At 38.1% G+C, this 23,905-nt stretch overlaps 1 protein-coding gene across 1 annotated transcript in view; it reads left to right on the plus strand.

The window, feature by feature from the left end:
* SNAP25 (synaptosome associated protein 25) overlaps positions 1-23,905 on the plus strand; it is an 80,728-nt gene that overhangs the window by 51,579 nt on the left and 5,244 nt on the right. The window contains exons 2-7 of the mRNA XM_054574050.1: positions 231-366; positions 2,157-2,198; positions 9,181-9,229; positions 16,056-16,173; positions 19,860-19,985; positions 22,468-22,612. Coding sequence (XP_054430025.1) covers positions 295-366; positions 2,157-2,198; positions 9,181-9,229; positions 16,056-16,173; positions 19,860-19,985; positions 22,468-22,612 — 552 coding nt within the window. The 5' untranslated portion in view covers positions 231-294. The remainder of the gene's footprint in view (positions 1-230; positions 367-2,156; positions 2,199-9,180; positions 9,230-16,055; positions 16,174-19,859; positions 19,986-22,467; positions 22,613-23,905) is intronic.

The following is a 23,905-nucleotide window of genomic DNA, read 5'->3' on the forward strand; positions in this document are numbered from 1 at the left end:
TTCATAAGTAGACAGGTATCACGCTCCATGGTAACGCTGGCAAGTATGCATTCATGGTGTCTGTAGGAGAAACAGCATAATTCTTTTGACCCCTCTTTGAGTATGGCTCCCAGCTCAGAAGAGGACTGAATCATGGAGGCAGAGTATGAGCCATTTATATCTTCCATTTATATACACCTACACATACGCATATAAGCAGCTCTTACATGTTAAAATCTGCTTTTTCCCAGGTTCTGTGGCCAAACCCATCACTGACCCCCAAGCCAAGGCGCCCAGCCACCCCCCACCACTACCATGGCCGAAGATGCAGACATGCGCAATGAATTGGAGGAGATGCAGCGGAGGGCCGACCAGCTGGCTGATGAGGTGAGGGATGGAGAAGAAGGGAGCAAAAGATAGGGGAAAAGTGGGAAACATGGGAAAAGGGCTCAATTAAAATTAAAACACACACACACACACACACACACACACACACACACACACACACACAGGAGTATAACTATGATTTCCTCTACCCTTAAGGCCTCTGCAGACAACAATGGGCTAATTATAAGACCTACATACAAATTATTGTCTTAGCCCAAACTCTCAGTTTCTAGAAATCTCGAGGAGCCAAGATCCTCTGAGAAAAGCTATGTCTTTATCCAAAGACAATTAGTAGTGTGCTGGAGCTGGCTCAATTCTGAGAGCTGATTGCTACATTTTCCAGAACTTTGCAACCTGCTTTGTATTAAAATTGAATTATGTAAACTAACAATTAAATAGATGATATTAAAATCCAAGATACTAAACACTCAAAACTCATCAATTCCTAATCGTTTTACCATATTTTACTACTATCTATGCTCTCAAATTTCTTGACATGTTTTTGGTCTGCAGTGTGGAGTTACAATATAATGGTGCATTACCAGGAATCTCTCCAACTTCAGCATCAGTGATACTATATGTACTTAGAAATCAGACAGAGTAAGAGTATGTGTACTGGGGGAATCTGCAAACACTACAAATCAGGGCTGGACTTATTGTTTTGAGGATTTTTCTAGTATTTGAAAACTAAAATTCTCTTCAGTAAAGAAGTCCCTTGTGTCACTGACAAATGAGTAAAGTTTTAACTTAACATCTTCGTTGTTTCACTTTCCCCTTACTGGATAATGTAAATTAAAATACCCACCAGCATTCTTAGCTGTGGGGACATACTTATACCCATACTTAGCTGTGGGGACAGAGGTCAGCACAAATTCACAAAAGCTTTCAGTAAGACCTAATTGGTTATATGGAATTTATAATAAAGAGTATTGTGTACTTTATTACTATTTGTAAATTTTGTGCTATTCATCTTTTATAAACTTAAATCATATATGTATTCATATTTTTTTTCTGGAAAGCCAGATGTTAAACAGGTGTTAAAGAGCAGGCTTCTCACAGCTCTTCCAGGGAAGCTAACATTTTTCATGTTTTGAAGAATCTTGTCCAAATAAGTTTGTCACTTAAAAGCATAGCTTTGAGGAATCTCACTGGTTGTTAGATTCTAGCAGTATGAAAGGAACTAAGAAAAAAGTAACAACACAGCACTGAGAAACCAGACTTCCCATCTCATTTTTTCTTATCTAAGGATGAAGATAATTATTATAACTGTCTCCCATAGGCTAGTTATTTCAAATACGCTTGATTTTTTTCACCCTAAAGTGACAGCTTAGTTTGTATTGATAAGAACTGCTAATTGTGTTTTTAGGAGCTAAGAAATGCAATTTTATATTCACCTCAACTCATAATTATGTTTGTTCTTAAAATTCAATGTTCCTAATCTTGGGTGGTCAGATTAATCCTCTGAGTATTTGGGATTATTTTTCATGCATCTTGCCCATGCAAAATGATCTTTTCCAGATTATTTTGTCTTCTATATCCAGATCAGCTTCATATGCTTTTGATTTTATAAAGATCAGCTTCAGTGTAATTGCTTTAGGGAATCTTGCTAGGTAGTAACCCGATAGGAAAGAGATTGAAAATGAGAAGAAATTTTGTGCTTCAGTTACAAACAGAAAAGAATATGTGATAGTAACTCTTTGTGTTTCTCAAAGGAAGAATGTAGTTCTGTTTTTCCAAGACCTCTGCATCCTGCACTTATGATATTTATGTTTGTTTGTTTTTAATCTTAGTCACTGGAAAGCACCCGTCGTATGCTGCAACTGGTTGAAGAGGTAAGGAGTGATCTAGTTTATGATAAACTAATCCCTTTCACTGATATATTCTTTTCTTAGACCCTACTGCTTTTCCCTGGGCTGTGATCCCATTGATTTCAGGGTTAATGGAGCTTACCCAGAAGCCAGATAGTAAGGAGGATGCTGTATTGAAGTTACCAGGTAGACAAAGCATCCACTCTCCCAGCCCAGGATGTCTTTACAATCTGAGAAGCAGGGAAGGATAGTATTTTGAAGTAAATGCTCCCACAAAATCACAGAAGATTGAATCACTTTAGACAAATCACAGTGATTGTTAATATACAAAGGAGTTATCTACATAAAAGCCTATTGGAGTGATTTTGATACCTCTGAGTTGCATTTAATTTTGACATTCTCTTCTGTCTTTAGCCACATGGGTGACCTTTAAAAATATGTACTGCTATAGGTATAACATTTTCAAAAATTGTTATATTTGGAGTCAGGCACTAAAATTCATGAAATAAGAGAAATAACAAAATTCATAAAATAAGAGGATAATTTTTTAATAAAGGGGAGATATCAAGAACAATAATGTAAACATTAGAAACTCTTTTATATTCCTGACTCTGGATTGAACATCCATTTGCAAGGCATGGTTAATAAATCCCAAACTATTTTTAAGTGGGTAAAATAGGTCAGATAGCAATTATGGAATCAAAGGCCATTTACAATAAAACTCACTGATTCCAATTTGGGAGAGCAGCAGTCAACCAAGAAAAATAAATAGATTAATTGAGCTTGTCCTTTGGGAGAGATGAAGTAGAAAAAGAATGGGGTGGGTTATATTTATCTTAAATGAATGAAATAAGCCTAATAGTTTCTATTCAATGAGATGCTGTTTTAGCTATGGTTTGAAAATGATAATCAATATATAAATTCATGTGTGGCTATCATTTTTAGAGATTTTGGAGGTTCTATAGCAGAATAATTAAATAAGCCATCTTGCGACATGCCACTGTAAACTGCTTATGCAATAACATGAAAGAAAAAAAGATAAATTTTACAAGGTTAAAAGGAAGAGCAGCTGCCTTTCACATTATAGAAGCCAACATCTTTTATTTCTGCAACTTTAGCTTCTCATCTAGGAGTGAAATATGATGGCTAAATGTGAATTACCACAGGAAAAGTAGGGAGAAGTGAGAACTAGGAGCTCCCAGGACACTTGGGGAGGGCAGGGAGGTAGACTTAGTGAAATCTGTTACCACTAAAAAGGACAATTTGAGTCTGTGATGTAGCACAAATTGGTACCCGTAGGAAGGCAGGCCATAAAGGGGCTCTCAGCAGCACAGGAAAAAAGCCTTTGCCCTCTAAATGAAGAGAAATTCTTCTCTGCTCTATCCTGGGAACATCATTCATGCAAAAATACTCAAGGACCAGGAAGAAGGCAGATAATCTAATTCTAGGAGTGCTGGAGAGGCTCTCAGTATAGTCTTATTGTCCCTCAACCTGAGAGCAAGTGAAAGGAACAAACCTTAGTAAATTTCTATGTAAGCTCTGATGTCGCTCTGAAGGGAGCCCAGAAGTCCACAGATGTAATTATCTTGATAGGTCTTTATCATCTTTAACCATAGCCTCCAAGCTCGTCTTATAATTTTTTTTATTTATGTGTATGTACCTGTGAAGTAAATTTCTAAAGTAGCAGAACTATCACCAAGTTGCTTACCTGTGCAATGTCAAAACACTGCCCAGAACGTGGAATGTGGTGGAGCAAATGCATCGAAATGCACCACTTTGGCTCTGGTTGGGTCAAGCAAGGCACATGTCTAGGTTGCGGGTTCAGTCCCCTGTTGGGGCACGTATGGGAGGCCACCAGTCGATGTTTCTCTCTCACATCAGTGTTTCTCTCCCTCTCTCTCTTCTTTTGCCCCCTCAAAATTAAAAAACAAACCCAACAAGCGCCACACCACTTTGAGTGGGCCCCTCACCCATCAGAGTCATTGGGCCATAGACCCATCTTGTTTATGTTTTCTTAAATTGCAGGCATTGTTGGCCACTTTTGAAAAGGGACTGTCCGTTCTAATTTATTATGGGAGGAAAAGAGAGTCTCAAACACTCTATTGATTGAAATAGGATTCTCAAATCATACCTGCTTGTTTCTCCTAAAGTGTTTCTTGATCAGACATGAAGTTGCATCTTAGAACAAGGAACAAAACAAGTGGAAGCTCCCTCCTACCTCTAAAAAGTGAGAGGAGGCTATTAGGCTTTCCCTCCTGAGGAAATTAGGAGCAAGCCATTATTAGAGTAGATTGATCTTTCCTTACTTCCTCCTGGGTTATTTTATTTTTATGGTCAAACACCTCTAATGTCTAGGGCATTGGCTATTCAGATGATATTCTGCTTTTCAATCAAAAAGGAAATTCTCTTTTAAAGAGAACCAGTATTAAATATTCATCAAGGGCAGAAATGATTTGATTTGGAAATCTGAGCATTGAAATACCAGGATTTTGCCCATGATCCCAAAGGACATCACTGCTATATAAGTTGAATTGAGCAGAATTTCTGTTGAAACTCAGTTTCAAAGACAGGAAAGGTTACTACATGCATGAAGTCTCCCGAAGGCAAACAATCTCACTTTTGGTGGAATGTCTGACTTTGTGCGATCTCTCATGGACTGTCAGGTATAACAGTTGTAGGGTAGAGGCTTGTTTTCTAGTAGAAGCCACTGCATCAGCATTTCAAGGATGATGTAAGGTTACAGAGGTCAGTAGGGAAAGTTCAGAAGAGCCTAATGCCATACACAGATTAAAAGTTTAGAAATAACATAACACTTGGTTTGCAGCCTGGAGATAGGTACTATCCCTTTTGATGAATGCATTTCAACAAATGTGTATGGAATATCTAACTATGGGGATAGGAGGGAAGATAAACATTGATTTCATGCAGGAAAACAGCTACAAAAATAGCTCTCCAAATTCAAGGTCATACCTGGCTTATGTGAAAGAGGAGACAACAATCACTTCTGGTGGGAGAGTCATGAATGTATCCTAAAGGAGGAAGTATTTGATTCCAGACAAAAACATTAACTCTGCTAACACTAAATGCAGTCAGTACATGAATGTCTTGGGCTATGAAAACTCAGCCCAGGGAAAAAGCCACACTGCTTCAGGGCAGGCTGGTTCAGAAGCTGGAGTGGTGCCTGCGGGCTCCCCAACATTTCATGACTGTTTTAGCATCTTTTCTTTTTATGACAACTTATCTTTCAAGACACTTTGGCCATGAAAAGAGAATAAGCATTCCAGAGCTATAGGTGTGTTACACCGGCCTTTCTGCTAAATGGAAAACTCAGGCCAGGCAGCTGTTTTCAGACAGGCAGATGTGGGTCTCTTGGAACTCTGGTGGCTGGCGGCTGGCCTCTGCTCATGTCAGCTCAGGTGTGCTGGGCTGGGGGAAGCATCTCAGAATGACAAATGACTTTGAAGTGTTCCACAAACTGGGTTTTAGTTCATCTGCAAGAAAGGACAAATAAAAATAGAGGAAAAAAGAAAGAGATAGAAAAAAAAATCCTTCACATTTCAAATTGCCCTGTTTTTAGGTATAAAATTGTCCCGGCAATCTCAAATAGAAAACAATAATTGAGCCAAGACAAAAATAGAACCACCTCCTCTCACTCTTAACTATTAAAATATAACTCTTTAAGGAAGAGGAGAAAATTATATTCTGCCTCCCCTAAGATTTTGTCCCCATCCCTGCCCTTCTCTATTGTGCATCTGATCGTTTCCCCAAAGAACAATCCAGTTATTTTGATAAAAGCTGTCAGCAAAACAGTGAAGCCAAATGTACATTCTAACATTTATTGAGGACCTACTATGTGCCATGTACTGTGCTGGAAGCTTTCATCATCAAACATATATTAGCTCACGCAATCCTTGTAGCCACCTTTCATTGCTACAGCTGGCCCTTGAATAATGCAGGCATTACGTGTACCCGCCTCCTGCGCTATCAAAAAGTCAAGTATAATTACAACATTTTGATCTCCATTTTACCAAGGAAGAAATGGAAGTACACACTGGTTAAGTAACTTGCTTGACACACACAGGTGCAAATGACAAAGATGAAATTAAAGTCGAGGTCTACCTGATTCCAGAGTGTGAATTCTTATGCACAACATAATTTCCTGTTCACCAGCAACTCCTACAATATTTATTTTCTTTAGATTCCACAGAAACCAGAAGTATCTAAAAGAAATGAAATAAAATAAAAGCAACTCATTCTAAACTGACTGAGATTCCATACAAATTAAGTCCTTTATCTTAATGTACTCCTTCTTGAACCACTACCTCCCATGGAGCTGAACTTGTCAAAGCCTTTCCATTCTCATTAGCTCATTTTATCCTAAGTAATCTGGGAAGAGAAGGGGCAATTTTTATTCCCATGAGAGCTGGGAAAGCAGAGAAATATAACAGGTGATTCTAGAATAACAAAATTGCAAGGAGAAGTCTAGAAATCAGAGTTCCTACTCCCAGATCCTTGCTTCTCCCACCTGATCAAATTGTCTGTCACACTATGAAGCATAGTCAAGAAGCCACACATTTGTCTACCTACCTTTTATCCCTAGTCCCTGGAGCAGAATGGAAGCTCGACAAACAGTGAATGAATGAATGAATGAATGAATGTATGAGCGAGCAAGTGAGTGAATGAAACAACCTAGCAACCACCCAGTCTTATTTGGCATCTCTACCCTTAAGGATGGGAAAACATCCCGAAAGATCAGTTGACTCTTTTCAGTCTCACAAATAATTGCTGGCTGAGCTAAGGGCACAACCCTGATCCCTATTCACTACTTCTGTTCTCCCAAATTGGGGTATACTCTTGCTCCTTTGGATTAGTTCTATGAATCATTCCAGTGTTGATACATTTAGCTCTAAATGGAACAAATGTGAAATTACATTTGCAGAGCTCCATATAAAATAAAGGGTATAACAGCATATCAAAAAAGTATAAACAGATGAGAGCTGGACTGACCCAACTGAAATCACTAACCTATTTCCCACCCACTGTCCCCAACAGGATGGAATAGGGATCTTTTGCACAGCGTGGAGTGGGGTGCTCTGAGGAGAACTTGCTCTGCAGGACCTCTGGGCTCACCAGAACTTGCATTGTCCCATCCATAGGCCTGAATAAGCCATCTGCTTTTTATAATTTCTTATCATGAGCTATGGCTAAAATTTGCGGAAAGGCACAGAGAAATCATTAAAATACAGGCTATAGTGGACAAATGTCCATTTACAACACATTTAAGAAAAAGACTTTGAAATACCTTCTGGGGTCTAGAATCTTGCTGCTCAGTGTGTCCTTGCACCAGCTGCATCAGCACAGGAGAGCTGGTTAGAAATTCAGAATTCCATGCTCTTCCCCAGGGTCAAGGAACCACTGGATCAGAATCCACGTTTAAACAAGATATTAACGTGGGACTCATATGCACGTTAAAGTTTGAGAAACAGTGGTCTAGAAGCTTCTGATAGTAGTGAATAATGTTATTTTTAGTTTGCTTAGATATCCTGCTATAGATGTATTTTCTGAAGGTATTCATTTTATAAATGCCTCTCTAATGCTCAATATAAGCCAGACATCATGCTATCACGTGCCACATATTAATTCATTTAATTCTCATAACAACTCAGTGACCTATTAACTATTATAATATATGATGAATGAGAGAACTGAAGCACAGAGCAATTAAGACATTTTCCTGAGATCTCACAGCTAGAAAAGGAAGTCATGAGGAATTCCAGAGTTGAGTCTGGCTTTAGAACCTGCACTGTCCATCAATCTCCAAGCTACATCCTGATTTCAAAATTAAAGCTGATCCAAATGTGTTCAAAAGTAAGGTAGTCTTTTGTGTCTGGGAGAGTTAACTGGTCACATTCTCTGTAACGGAGAACTATAAAAGGTCACAGAAATCACCTTTAGTATTTTATTTAATTTTTGGAAGCATTATTGGAATTGAATTGTTGAAATGCTGTTTTAAAAAAAAATACCCTCTGTTGACCTTCACTAAATATCTCTTTCTTAGTTTAACATAAGTCAGTGGAAAATAAATGGAGCTATGAGAGATATCTTATTTTAGAATTTATTGTAGGGGACACAGGAGCTTTCCTTGAAAAACAATTAATTCAAACTGTAAGCAATACCATTTTATTAATTATTTATACTTATTAACAGTTACCTTGTGAAACAGGTAACTTCCTGTTTCCATTGAGAACTATAATAAAGACTCTAATAAAGCTTGTGAGTGAATTATTTCATAATATTATTGTGCAGAATTTTATATTTCAGAATAAAGAAATTTAGATTTCACCTGAAATAAAATTATATTTATTTTAGATTATTCTGAAATTCTCATTTTATGAAAATAATCTTTATTTCTCATCTGCCAACCACTCTTCTGAATCTCACAGAAGAATGAGTTTCCTTCTGAGCTGTGTTTCTCAGCCTTTGTGAAGCAATCTTTTCCTTTGATAAATCTAAAAATCTTACCTCCACCCTAAGATTCTTACAGATCTTCCTCATGTGGCATTCCTCCTCAATTTACTGATGGAGGCTTTCTGATTTTTGATGCCAGAGAAGAGAATTTATTTTAGAAGATTTTGTAAGATTAGCTTTCTGTGGTTGGCATTATGAAAATGTAGGTGTTTTTATTTTCCATATATAAAGTCATGGTATAATATTAAGTATACATATTCCAATTCTATGCCAAGCCCTATCTGCAACTCTATCTGTAGAGACTGAGGTACATCCCCCTCTTCTAACCTGAGAATCCCTGATAGAGTAAGTCCACAGGTGACCCATTCCTCTGAGTCCCTCCTGAGCCCTTAATACTCTTGCTATGTTTCCCCCCACTTTTTCTTGGGTCCTTCTTCATTTTCCATTTCTAATAGAGCTAATTATCCCCTTACTGATTTTTCTTTCTCTCTTTTCTCTCTAACTCTTTTTCAACTTTGCTACCATTCTTGGAATATAGAGTAAAGATGCTGGTATCAGGACTTTGGTTATGTTGGATGAACAAGGAGGTAAGTTGAGATTTCTTCAGTAAGAACAATTTTTCATCTAAATAAAGTGCATAAAAATACATGCAGACACAGGGAGCCATTTTGACATGTACTAAAGACATGTATGAGTGTGAGGATTCTAGAGTTTTAATCATCTTGCCTTTTTTTCTTTTTTCCACTGAAAAGATTAGTAAAAGCAAATGTATGAAGATGTTGAGGCTGTCATGATTAAATGAATGATACTAGCCTCCCTGTTATATATGGTGGGGTGACAGAATTTTGAAAGTAATATTTATTATTTGGTTAGTTTTTAAATGATAGTATTTTAGACTGTGTGAGAATTCTCTTTTATCCCTTATTCCCAATCTTTCCCATACATTTGATTTTCTTCTAAAAATTGTTAGAATGAAAGAATAGGATATATATCGTGTTGTTCATTTCTTTTGACCATCCTAATTTGGTAGCTGGCTGTTTTGATTTCCAAGTTATTATGGGGATGCCTTAAATAACTGCATGCTATTTTTAACATGTTATATGCAAAGGGAGATCATTAAAAAATGGGAAATTGATCCAATTGAAATATTAGACCTGTTTTTAAAATTATGGAGACTCTAGAAGGAATGAAAATCAGAGGGCCAACATTTTAGTATAGCATCTCCAAGGTGGAATCAAGAAGGATAGAACAAAATTTTTTCTTTGTCTCAATACAGGTAGTCATATAGTGATGATTTATTTAATTTTAGCCACAAGTTAGTTACCTGATTTCATTCTGAATTCTTATAGTAATAACAGATTTTTGAGAAAATGTCTTTATTCATATTTTATGAAAGCATTAGAAAATTCTTCAGAATCATGAAAACGTTTTATAACATCAAAGATAAAAATATAAAACTCACAACTTATTCACAAATTGTTAAATAAGCTATTTTGAGATTCCATAATCAAACTTTGAGTAAGTTGTTATGAATGTTTTATATTTTTATCTTTGTTTATGGTGTACCATAAACAACTCTAAGCATAAACCTCAAGCTGGAAAAACATTTGCCATGCAAATAAGACATATAAAGCATTTTTCTAAAATCAGAGAGCCTTTGCATATCATCAAAGAAAAGGGCAAAAAACTAAAATAAAAATGGATATAAGTTATAAATAATCAGTTTACAAATAGACATATGAAACCATGCTTCAACCAACAACAATAACATACCACTCTTTAGCAGACTTACACAAATTTTTAAAATTTATAATCACCAATCCTGTGAATATGTTCAGAAAACACAACTCTCATTCTACAGATGGGCACTGTAGGCTGATAATAAATGTTTGAAAAGCAATTTAATATTTTCAAATTCTGAAATGCAACCATCTTTGACCAAGACACTCCACTTTTAGAATTGTATGCTGCAGACATACATTGACAATTATATAAAGAAAAACGTACATATCTCACCTGTAATCAAGTAAAACTGGAAACAGCCTAAATGTCTATCAGTGAAGAGATCAGCCAAATGAATTATGCTATAAAAAATATCCTACAACCATTTATTATAGGGCAGAGGACAGGCAGAGACTAGAGAAAAGTGTATTATTGGGGTCCTCTGGGAAGCAAATGCTGAGAATCAGTTAAAAGTGCATCAGTTTTATTAGGGAAATGTCTGTGATAAGTTGAGAGGAAAGGGAGGAGTAGGCAGGGAAAGCTTTTGGACTGTGAGGTGGATCTGACACAAGATGAGAAGGAGGAAGGATTGGGTAAGAAGGGTATCAAATGCTGTATTGCTCTGAGAACATCTCAGCCAGACCAATGGGAGCCGAGGAGAACACCCAAAGAACAGCCCCGTGTTGGGCAGGAATGCTTCATCTCTGGCAATACCACTGTGCCCAGCCATTGGCTAAAAGCACCCTGGGGAGAGCACGATCCCATATAAATGCTGTGGTCGATCCCATAGGCGCAGCAGTTGGAGGTGTCAGTTGAATACACTCCTCCCATCAGGGTCCCTTTCGAAGGGACCTCTGAGAGGCGAACCCTCACAGCTGTCATGGAAGGACTTAGGTTTCTATATTATTTATTTGTATTCAAATTTTTTAATAAATATACACCCTTCAATCAATAAAATAAATTGAAATCAATTGAATATCAACCCCGAAGCTTTCCCCAATTTTTAAAATACAAATTGTCAAAATGTATATGCAAATAAGTGGAGTCGTACTTTGAGGAAACTACCATGGCTGCGGCAGTCTTCAGAACTCCCCGAATAATTTTGCTATAATTGTCAGATTTGCCGGCTTGATCTCTGTAACGGTGTTCCAGACTTTGACACTCAGAATGCGGCAGAACATCCTTTGTTTGTTTTTAAATTAAGCAGCAGATGCCCATATAGAAGAGTAGTACCTCATTCCCAGAGCTAAGTTGATATGTATACATTCAGATAATTTAGCAGTTCCACCTTATTAATTCTTTTAGTTAATAAGTTATATGTGAAGGAAGTGAAAAAAGGAGGATTGCAATATGAGGAAAGATTGGGCAAAAATTTAGGAAAATGTCTTTTAACCCCCTAACTGTAAAGCATTGACATAAAATCATGAAAAGTATTACATACACATCTGAGATCAAAAAGAGAGAAAGTGAAGAACATGCTTTCTTGAATTACAAAGTTCATTCTACTTCGGTGAAAAAACTCTAGAGAAAGAATTTGCCAAAATTGTCATACAAATGCAAAAATATATTATTCTTAGCGCAAATGATTCCCAGAAACATCCACATACTATTCTCTGAGGAGCAAAACCGAATAGCAGATTTTCCTCACAAGATAGTTAATGTTCTCAGCTAAAACATTTCAATTGTGGCCACACCACAGTTACTGATGAATTGCTCAGTGAATCTACTTCACACATTCTATTTATACTATAATAGAAGATGAGGACCTTTTAAAATGACAGTCGAGCATAAGTCAACAACTATCTTCACTGCCATCATAAATGCATTGTAATTCTGCATATACTGTGTTTAGTTGTTTAGATCAGTAACTGCTTTAAAATTTCTCTCCAGTTATGTCCTAGTACTTCTGTCTATTCCTGAACACCAAAGGTGTTGACCGTTTCATTCTGCAGCTGCACAGGAGTCTCAGGAAACAGCTGTCCTCCTAAAGAACAATTCCGGGTTGTCCAGCTAAATGATTGCACTCAGAAATTCCTTACTGGATTCTTGTTTTACACCCAGGTATCAGGGGACACCAAGGAGCACTGAGCATGACAGACACCTTGAAATGTACTGAGTCCTGGGACTTTTCTTGTCTCCAAGAGAATCACCATGAAACAACCTTAGTTAACACTAACGTGTGATGACTTAACCTTTCACTTACTTATTTCTTGTTCTTTTTGTTGGTCTTTGTTGGCTTATATGTTTGTTTTGATGCTAAAGCTGCAGCTCTTAGGAAAAATCTCATGGGATCAACTCTAAACTAAACAGTAAAATCATTGACCTCTACCTGGAAGAGTAAAGGCAAAGTCAAGCTTCATCCAGAGAGCTTGCTGACTTTCTTAAAAGGTGCATGGCACTACAAAGCAGCATTTGTCAAAAACCTCCCTCTTGCTAAAAGTTCACTCACTAATACGCTGTCAATGACTAAAGTTGCAACTGTTCAATATGGTAGCCACATGTGGTTATTTAAGTTTATTTGAATGAATTTTCACATGTTCATCAATGCCAAGAAAAATGAACATCGTATGGGCAGCATTCATTTTATAGCTGGATGTACTCATGAAGGCTTGCACACTGGCCGATAATATTGATATTTTGCTATTTTTCTACTATTTGTTTTTATCAGGTTGAGGACTCTAAGGGCTCCATGATGCCTTACTTAAGTAAGATTAGTAGAACAGACATCTGAACTTAGCTCTCTGAGCCTCCTGCCATTGGTGGATCTGTCACAAACATCCAGTCATCCCAACGTGGTAGAAGAAAGTTCAAGCTCTTGCCCCAACGTGTAGTATCATCTAGTGGAATACCTCTTCTGACCCAAAATGTATTCTCCCCTAGCTCCAGAAATACAGAGAAATGAGCCAGAAAGCAAACTGAGGGAAAGAAGGAGCAGTCAGGCCTAGATACTTCATAATGTCAGTCTCCAAGAAGCTGCTGTACACCTCAGAATGAAATGAGGATATCAGTTATTTTCAAACATTTCCTGAGAAATGTCTTCATAGAAATTATTGTTGTGCTAGGAAGTCCCAATATGCTTAATATAGCCACAAACATAACTCAATACATCCTAAAAATTAACATTATTATTAGAATATCTGTGAGAAAATGATTCAACAATATTTTTTTTAATTAAGCATTTAACTTACCATTTATATATAAAGACACATTCAACCAGCATTGGTAGCTGTAAAATAATTTCCTGAATCAACTTTTCTGAAAGAGCTTTAGAACACTCTCTTAGCTGTGACCTTACTGAGCAAGCCAGAGACCATGGCAGAACCTAGCGCTCAGAATATGGATTTGGACCTGCTTGTTTTTATCTTTTAATTTGAATTATTTCATTCAGAAGTCCAATTCTTGTGAACCAATTTTTCTGTTACTTCCTAATCCCTTGAAACACAGTTAGTGGGACCCCTGAAATATAGTCAAAGAGTTAATATTTTGATCAAAAATATAAACTCAAGAGAAACTCTTCAGGAAGAGCAAATACCTGAATATATACATATCCCCAGGCCAGAATCTATGTGTATTTCAGCCGTCATTAGTTGAGTCAAACGGGCTTTCTTCCCTCTGAGCCTGGACATTCCTTCAATCTCATCTCAAACCAGAACTCCAGGAAGCCATTAGCAACTATTCAATTGAGATTTGGCACCTTATTTTTGCCTGTAGTTAACATGGTTCTTTTCATTATGTTGATTGATTCCTCCCACCAATCTCTTCATTTGATAGTTAATTTGATCTACAAACTAATTTATTCCATTTTTTTAAAGGAAACTAGAATGAAGTCTTTAAAAAAGCATGAAATCTTCTGGGATGTAAAGAATTGCCATTTATTTACTTATTTGTTTGTCTGTTTATAGCTTTTTTCCAGGATTGTCTTAAAGACCTTACTTACTATACCTGCATTTATTCAGCAAAAGGTCACCAGTACTACACTGTTATTTCCTCAAGCTATCCAGTGTTGGATGAACATTGAAATTTTGTTTTCACTGGTCATTTGAAAAGCATAGCAAAAACGGCAGATTCCTAATAAGCTGAATTCTGTTCTTCAGCCTCAGAAAATAGAAAACAATAAGCTCTTGTTTTCCAAACATACAGTCTCCCCAATTTGGGTCACTAGTGAAACTTTGTTTTTCAGAATGATAATTTCACTGTACCATTTAATGTGAAATTGTTTTTAAGTGATTATTTATGCCCATAGACTGGAAATGTATTTGTCAGTTTTATTCTAATCATGCCCTTACTCCCAGAAGTATAGACATGCATGCATGAAAGTATAGATGAAAAGAGGAATGGAAGTGTAATTATGTTTTGTAATTAGACAACCAAGATATCCCATTGCTGCTTTCCTTTAATGGTTTTAAAAGCTATTTTAAAAATCCTTTCATTGAATTTGTAGTTTACTCAACTTGGTGACGCAACTTTTGAAAAATTAATCAAGTTAGTGCATGTAACTCTAGCAACCTAGAAGTGTAATTCACTTTTATGGCTATCGATCTATGTCTTCAATACACTAAGGTCAGCTTTGCCGGCAGCGATGATTCAGTATTATTCTAAGTTCCGATTCATTGCTCCTCCTCCAGAGACTCATGCAGTTATTTTCCCTGCTTTCTCCTTGTGGCTGGGATCTAACATCCCCCCAACCCCCTACCCCGCCCCTCCCGCCACCACCATGGTAGGGAATGGGAGATCAGGGGACAGAGAAGTGAAACGCCTTCTAAAGCTTTCATACCAAATAAGTCATACGATGAAGGATGAACTGAAATGTTCCAGTCCTTGTAATATTGTGTGCTGATGTTGCTGTTTTTACAACTTCTATGAATTAAGTATTCAAAACCAAGAACTACCCATGGGCTACTTTTGGCTAGATGGCCATTTGCTAATTATCACTTTAGTAGTTGTTACCCTCCCTGCCATTCCTACTCTTACTTGGTTGAAGATGCTTAAAAACCAAGATAGAGACATTTTTAAGGTTGAAGCAAATACTTTGTCTAGTAGCACTAGATCTGAACGCTTATCACACAAACTAACGCCTTGTTTTTCATTCACTTGCGTTTCCCTGGCGTCTGAGCAAGTGAATCTGCTGTGCTTTTTTCCTGGACACTCAGAATCCAACAGGCTTACATACCGCATCCCATCATGTCTGAATTGCAAACAATTTTGAACATCATTTTTGTTCATTTCCTTCTCCCCCTGACCTCATAGGGCAGCAGAAGCGGTCTACAGCAATGCATCCTCAGACAATGCATTGTAATCTCTCTCTTTATCTTTCAAATTCCGTTTCACATAGTCATTTCTCATGTTCTGTTGGAAACCCCCAAAAAATTCATTCCACACTGTCATCCCTTTGTCCTAACCAGAACAACTCGATCGTGTCGAAGAAGGCATGAACCATATCAACCAAGACATGAAGGAGGCCGAGAAAAATTTAAAAGATTTAGGGAAATGCTGTGGCCTTTTCATATGTCCTTGTAACAAGTAGGTACTGGGTACCAGCTCTAATCTGTGGCGTCCAGTTTTCTTTCTTTCTTTCTTTTTTTTTTTTTTCTTTTTTAATGTCAAAGTGAATGTCTGAAGTTTTGTCTTTTTTTTCTTTGTCCTTTTCCATCTGCTTCATTCTGTGGGGATAAAATACTTGTGTTTAATCAGAACAACTGGAACGCATTGAGGAAGGGATGGACCAAATCAATAAGGACATGAAAGAAGCAGAAAAGAATTTGACGGACCTAGGAAAATTCTGCGGGCTTTGTGTGTGTCCCTGTAACAAGTAGGTGCTGCCTGCCTGCCTGAAGCTTTGGTTTCCTAAGGCCCATCTCCAAGCCTTGATAAGCTCATTCCTGCCAGGCACAAAGACAGGATGAGCATGTGGCATGCAGAACAGATCAATACCGTCTACAACGCATTCATCTCATAGCATAGATGATATTAGTGGGAGTTACTGTTGATGCATTAAAAATCAGGCATACTACAGTGAAAGCTTCACTGTCAGCAACTTTTATTGATGAACGTTTCAACATTTTCCAGAAAGTGTACTTTGAGACACCGACTAGCCTCCAGAAAGAGGCACCCAATGAATTTTATTTTCTCCCATCCCTAAAAACCAAAATTGCAGATTTAGAAAAGATTAGGGGTGAGTTTAGAAGATGAGAAGCACGTATATCAAGGTTTGATTTTTCAGAAGCAAACAAGACAGGGAATTTGGCCCAGGTAAGCATTCTGTGAGTTAGAGTCCCTAACAGTGATTCACCCTTTCAACTGCCCACCAGTTGCCAAACCTGATCTGCAATTAAACAAGAGATGCCATAGCCATACCCAAGGCAGAGGCAAGGAGTCCTTCAGCAAGAAGTGCTCAAGCCTTACCCAAATTGGACCCATCCTTCTCAAATTCTCCCCCTTGGAAGATCTATCTGTACACTGGCCAAAATGTTGAAATGTGTAGATTTTGCATGTACAACATCACAAAACATTAAACTGTTCTCAAGGTTCTGCAACGCTTTTTGGAATGTAGCAGAAATGTGACATGTGGTTATAAAGGTTTGCAACAGAAGGAACCTGAAAATGAGGGTTCTGGAAGATAATTTCATTTGACTAGCAGCGGAATAAAATGCATGAGCGGATCGTCCAACATGCATTTGGAAAATTAAACCCATTACATGACCTCCCTTACCCCTCCCACTTCCCTTTAAACAGAAACCTCTTTCCCCAAAGCCCTCCTGATCTTAGCCTTTAGAATAGAAATTGATGTGATTTCTAGCTGATTGTGTGACCATTTACATCCTTTAAACTTTGAGGCTGATTTAAAATATCCCACTTCCTGTTTAGGAGGGGGAGGGGCTCAATTTACAAATAAATTTAAAACTTCTTTTTAAAAAGAATGATCTACAGTAAAGCCTGATTAACTGGAAATCTAGCTAACTGAAACCGTTGATTGTACTTATATTTTTGCTCCCTTCCTCTTTCGGCAAAAAGAGACAAATGAACAAAGGGGGAAAAATTAACATCAGGGATTGAAAATGGGCAATCTGGGTAGCTTGGATTCTTTCACTCAGTCTTCACTCTATAACTCCACATCTAAGAGAACCAAACAATTAGAGTTGATCTTTAGAGGAAAGGTCATTAAACACATCAAGAGAAACCATAACCAAGAAGAGATTTGATCACATTTACCACCCTAACACTAAGGGAAGAAAGTGGCTCAAGGATTTAACTGATAATCATCACTCACGCTCAAACAAAATTTTCCTCTGTGGCTCACTTTTAATTAAGAAAGTCACATAATTCACTAAAATAACTCATTTCAAAGCATTCCAGTTAGTCAAGATTTTACTGTATATCCTTCAGTGGCTATTTGCCACCAGGTGAGATTTCTACCTGTTTTGTGATGAATTCTGAAAGATACATTTTCCCCGTTCATCAACTGTGTGTGGAGAAAGAATGGAGGTAGGGCCCCTTAGGATGGATTCTAATGTTTGGATGAAATGATGACCCTTATGAATTCCACATACTAGTTGGCACAGATTTCTTACTCCACAGGAGACCCTATCTGAGCTTCAAAGCTTGACCAAAGTGTTCCCTTTGTGTGTAAATAATGCTGTAAAAACCATGTGTCACAATGCAGTGTCTGGTGGTGCCCTGGACTCTCTGAGGGCTTCGCCCTGTCTCGGCATGTTTCGAAGGATTATGATAGATGTACGGCAGTTATGTGAGTCTATGTGCAGCATTGTGAGTGCAGTGATTCGCCTTCTTTCAGAAACGCAAACTTTCCTACCCCCTTGACTTTGCCAAAGATGGTATACCAGATATTTACATAGCAGAAAACATCACCAGGTCCATGTAACTTTTTTTAATGTGAGGTAGGAGGGGATAGGGAGTTGGGGAACAACAGCAAAAACAAGAAAACAAAAACAAACAAACAAAAAAAAAAACAAAGCCAGATACTGAGCTCTATTAAATTAGTTTTTGCATCCTGTCCAACTAAGTGGACCCATGGTTCTTTAGTCCTTTAGCACGGTAAATTATGACTGCTCTAAGGACTCTGGCTTTATATACTAGATTGTGAGAGTTACTGCAATTCTATCTGTGCAGTTTTCCAATTTGTCTCCAGGGTTGTTTGTTCCCCAATTAAGTTTTATATTAGAACCAGTTTTAATAGATAGCTTTGGTTGTCTAGTTAAAGTAAAAAAAAAAAAAAAGGAGAGGGATAAACGTCTTTGATAGAAATTGTGAAAATGGGTCCAAAGGAAGTGTTTTGGTTTTGGACTAAAAGGTGTGTGGTTTCTACTATGCAAAGAACGTAACAACATCTTTGATTGCCTCAAATTACAACACACCCACTAAAATATGCTGCACATATTTCTATTGGGCACAACAGGTATGCCTGGATTTTAAGTTTCTCTCCAAGGCAGCTCAGTAAAATATGGCCCATGAAGACCACACCAGTTCCAGACCACTCCCCTCGGGCCACATCCAGGATAGCTTGAAGTAGGAGTTTGTACTCACTCCCACCCTGCCCTTGAGCCCAACAAAGAAGCAATTGAAACTGCGTTTCAAATCCTCATGAAGGCTATTACTGTCCTGCTAGTGCCTTTTTCAAGAATGGTCAACTTCTGGAGTAGTTTGGCTTAAATGAGAATGCTTCATTTTCTACTCATGCCTGTAGCTGGTGCATGAAGATTATGTAGAGGGGTTTTCCTTTTTTGGTGCTAGATGGCTTGTTCTCTCTTCTATTTTCCTGCATTCATTTCACCATGCCTCTTTTACTTTTTGTCTCTGTGGACAAAGGTTTGTACATCAACTATGGATGTATGGTGACTGTTTGGAAGTACCGATATATTATCTAATTCAGATCATACTAGAGGCAACTCAGAGACCATCATCCTTGGCCAACCACCAGTCCTTTATGTCCTTCATGCAGAGTTGGAATGGTTAGTTCCACACATGCATTGGGGGAAAAGATTCAACAGGGAATTCTTCATGATGGTGTGTAAAAACTCGGTCAAGTATGTTTTCTTGATGACAGTGTGTTGCTGTGGTGTGATGTACACACTTTACTTGGCAGTCTTGTTTTGTGTCTGTCTGCCAGTACGTTTTCCTGTGTGTTTTGTGTCTCAAAGTATAACCATGTCACTGAAATAGAACTCAATGTCCTCTAGCCACCTTAATCCTTGTCTTAAATCTAACTAAACCACAAAAACATACCAAAACAAGAACAAACTGTGGGAAAAGTTTACAGTCTTGACAATTGCAGTTCACTCAATTGGAAATGAAATGCTGAGTAGCTGAGGCATGGTGGTGGCCAACTCTTTGGGTCCATATTATGATATATCGGTATTCTCTAACGCCTCAAATTAAAAATCATTTGCTTGGTTCGGTTCTTGCTTGAAGAGAAAACCATTGCTGTGAGCTTGATGCTCTACCCCCTTGCCTTTGTTACTCACCCTCTTTTTTGCATAGGCTTAAATCAAGTGATGCTTACAAAAAAGCCTGGGGCAATAATCAGGATGGAGTGGTAGCCAGCCAGCCTGCTCGTGTGGTGGACGAACGGGAGCAGATGGCCATCAGTGGTGGCTTCATTCGCAGGTGAGCCTTGTGCAGCCAACACTGTAGCAGTTGTCTATTTTTGCATAACAGACAACCCCAAACTGAGTGGTTCTTAAAACAACACCCATTTTATTACTTATGGATCTGTCGGTTAGTGGGACAGTTCTTCTGACAGCCTCTCCTGGGCTCATTCATTACAGGCAACTGGGTGTGAAATGATCCAAAATGGCCTCACTTATTTGGGTACTGTCAGCATTTGCTGGGATTGGCAGGGGCTGCAACAGAGTGCCTCTCTTCTTGTCATGTTTCCTCCAGCAGGATAGCTCAGGCTTCTTACAGGGTAGTAGAATCATTCCATGGGGTAGGCTCCAATTCATAAGCACTTTTCAAGCTTTTGCTTGTGTCATGTTTGCCAAAGCCTCATCAGACAGAGCAAGTCACATGATCACATCCAGGCTCAATGCAGCAGCAGACAGGCATCTCGTTCCATGAGGTTAATTCCATGAAGAGAACTGTTAAAGAGATTGTTTACTGAGGTATGGACAAGGTTAATAACAAGCAATGGTAAAGCATTTATGGTTTAGCAATAGCAGGAAGAGTTCTGAAGGGACAGGGGAGAGCCGTTTTCACAACCCTAGGGCGAGGGCTGTGGGCAGGGACTAAAGGTAGAGAAATGCAGCCACTGACAAAACTATTAACATCAGGAAATGAGAAAGGCAATAGATGCCCCAGCTCCTTACTCCTCTTGCCCTCCAGTCTCTCGTTGGCCATCTGCCAAAGTCCTTTGGAAGTCAGAGGTGAGAAAACCTGGGTGATACAGCTGTGGAGAGATCAGAGAACAAATCTGGAGGTACAAATAGAGAATAATGAGCACACCTGGCTTCTTATTAATCATTTCCTTTGCAATCTGGAAGCAAAAGCCAAGTTAAATATCTATTTTTTAAAAATCTCAAGTTACACAGATCTGTTAATTCAGAACTCAGGTTTCAGGAGACTAGAAAATAGTAACAAATATCTGTTGTTGAAAAGAAAAAAAAACGATCCCTTTTTATAGGCCACTACACCAGGACTCATCAGTGACTAGGGTAGTCGTACAGCTGTCTATAACCAGTCCACTAATGTTGCCAACCAATAATGCAGATTCAAATGACAGGTGACTGTCACTCAGGTATGAGGTCTACATATCTACCTAGAGCTTCATAGATGGCAATTTTATGCCTGTTTCTGTCTACTCTCAGGGAAACTAAACCAGGGGATCTCAATCCTGCCCACATATTAGAATAACTGGAAGAATGTTTGTTTTGTTTTGTTTTGTTTTAATACATGGGCATGGACCTAAACCACACCAACTGAATCAGAATCCCTAGGAGTGGGACCCAGACACCTGCAGTTGTTAAAGCTCCTCAGGTGATTCTAATATTGCAACCAAGGCTGAGAACCATCAAATAAATAGTATGCCTTAGCTGTTGACAATCATTTAAATAAGCTTTTCTTCTACATTAAAAAAAAAAAAAGCTAGGAAATTCCCCTCTAATTTTCTCTGGACAGGGCTGCTTTAAAAAGCTTAGCAGGCTAGTTTGCATTAGGAGTTACCATGAGGGAAGGATTTTAACCCCTCTGAACGTTTTTAGCCCATCACCATCTGTAGTGGGAAAATGTCATTTAGCCAGGACATTCTGGAGTAAGTGTAAGTACCTACTGTTTGCAATAAAGAGTTACTGTCTTTTTAACTTTCAAGCTGGTTATAGAAAAAAAATATGGCAAGATGGTAAGGCACTTTGAAAACCAACTCCTTTCTTCCCACTCAAACTGGAACAAAACATTTTATCACATTTTTTCCCCTGACATAACCCATTTACAATGCCACCAAAACCCCATAGCATTGACATCTAAGCAAATAAAAATCATCTTAAACAAGGAACTCCCTTTGGAGTTCTTGGGAGCAAGCAGGATTAGAAGGCAGATTGAAATCATCATTACTCTTCCCTTTGACATTGGTCCCCAATAGGAGAGAAGTGAGCAGAGACATGCTCTGCCTTAGCACAATGGCTTTTTCTTTCATTCTGAATTTGGCTCTTGGAGATTTTAGTTGACAATTCAGAAAGAAAAATATAGTTTCTAACCAGTTCCATTTTCATTCTCTGACCTGAAATCCTCCCAACTAAAGTAATTTTATTCTTAAAAAGTGAGAACTGGGATAAACATTTGAAGGGAGAAAATGATACACTGGCAGAAGTGAAAAGAGGTAAATTAATTAATCTATTTAATAATAGAAATTCTTTAAAAATAGAAATTCAAGGGTTCAAAAGTGCATTTTAAAGTTACTTTCTAATAAAATAAAGGAAAACAAATAATTATTTCCTCATGTATACAAGCTAAATATTGTCCTCATATTGAATGGAGTTTTCAAATGGATAAGATTGATACCTAGAGGTCTATGGATTGTTTCCTAAGTTTTGGGTCCTTGTATTTAAGTTTTTTCTCAGCCTCTATCCATCAAAAATTGCTGTTTGGTTCCCAGGGTAACAAATGATGCCCGAGAAAATGAAATGGATGAAAACCTGGAGCAGGTGAGCGGCATCATTGGAAACCTCCGTCACATGGCCCTGGATATGGGCAATGAGATCGATACACAGAATCGCCAGATCGACAGGATCATGGAGAAGGTGAGCACATGGCAGTCAGCACATTTCCATTGTTCGCTACTTCTTCTGAAGTAATCACTGAGAAAGTGTGAAGGGCATTATGCAACCTTCAGACCATGGCAGTGGATTCAGGCACACTGGTAGGTAGAAAATTTCATCTACTCTGAGATAAAAATTCAGCAACAGGTAAGTAAATAGAGGTAGAATTTAATCTAGCAGATATTCCTCAGGGACACCTCTATTTCAGGCATTGTGCTAGACATCACAGAACTTATAAAGATGAGAAAGATACTGTCCCTGCTGCCCAGAAACTCTCAGCCAAGAGGAGGCTCTGAGCTTCCAGATGAATTTATTACCGCAGAAAATGCAATTCACTGATACAACCACACATGAAATGCTAAGTAGGTTACAGGAGGAAAGATTTTAAGGGTTGAGGGTAGGAAAATCTCAGGAAAAAAAGACTTGAATTTGAACTGAGTCTTAAAGGATGGTTAGGAGCTTGTCAAGTGGATATGATTTAGAAATAAAATCAGGAAATGGAGAAAAGAATAATTATTTTAGTTTAACCAGAAGGTGAATATAAGCTTTGATTTGTATAAATGCCAAAGCTTTAATGCTAGTTCAAAGAGGCTCAGATTCCATTTCTGGTCCAATAATACACATATCCAGATTTCAAAGTCAGGACCATAGTGTGACATGGTTGAGTTCACACAAGAGCACCAGATGTGACTCTAAAACTCAGACCATAATGTCACCAAGAGGCATAAGGAAGAGTGGCGAGAATAGAATGGGGAAGGGAGGGTTTGGGAGCTTGAGATTAGAAGGGAAGAGAAAAAAACACTGGAAAGATTTTATAAAAAGATTTGGCACATGAAACCCTAATATTCCACATCATGCAAATCTGACACAGCGTCTATGTCCTTGCATTCCATCCCCTCACCAATCAGTAGAGTCTTGATTGTTACTTAAATATCTGAAAATGTCCAAATGACAAAAGGAAAAAATTAGGATGCATTATAGGTTTAATGATAGCTGTGCATCTATAATGAATTCTGGTTGACTAATCTTATAATGTGTGAGTTTATTCCCTGGGAGATATTAAAGTTTAGAGCCTGACATCCTGAATCTCCTTTTAACAGTTTATTCTACTTTGGTGAACAAAGAAGGATGTTTTTGAGAGCTCTTGAATCATAAGGCTAAATACTCAGTTTCTTGGTACCCAAGCGGTCTCCACTGACTTGGAAATGGAATAAACAGACAAAAAAGGAATACTTTGTCCTGTTATATTCTATGGCCTCCATATGAAAAATATCA

Source organism: Pteronotus mesoamericanus, unplaced genomic scaffold (assembly GCF_021234165.1).
Source record: "Pteronotus mesoamericanus isolate MK-2021 breed Mesoamerican mustached bat unplaced genomic scaffold, CSHL_Meso_final contig_25, whole genome shotgun sequence".
Lineage (NCBI taxonomy): Eukaryota > Metazoa > Chordata > Mammalia > Chiroptera > Mormoopidae > Pteronotus > Pteronotus mesoamericanus.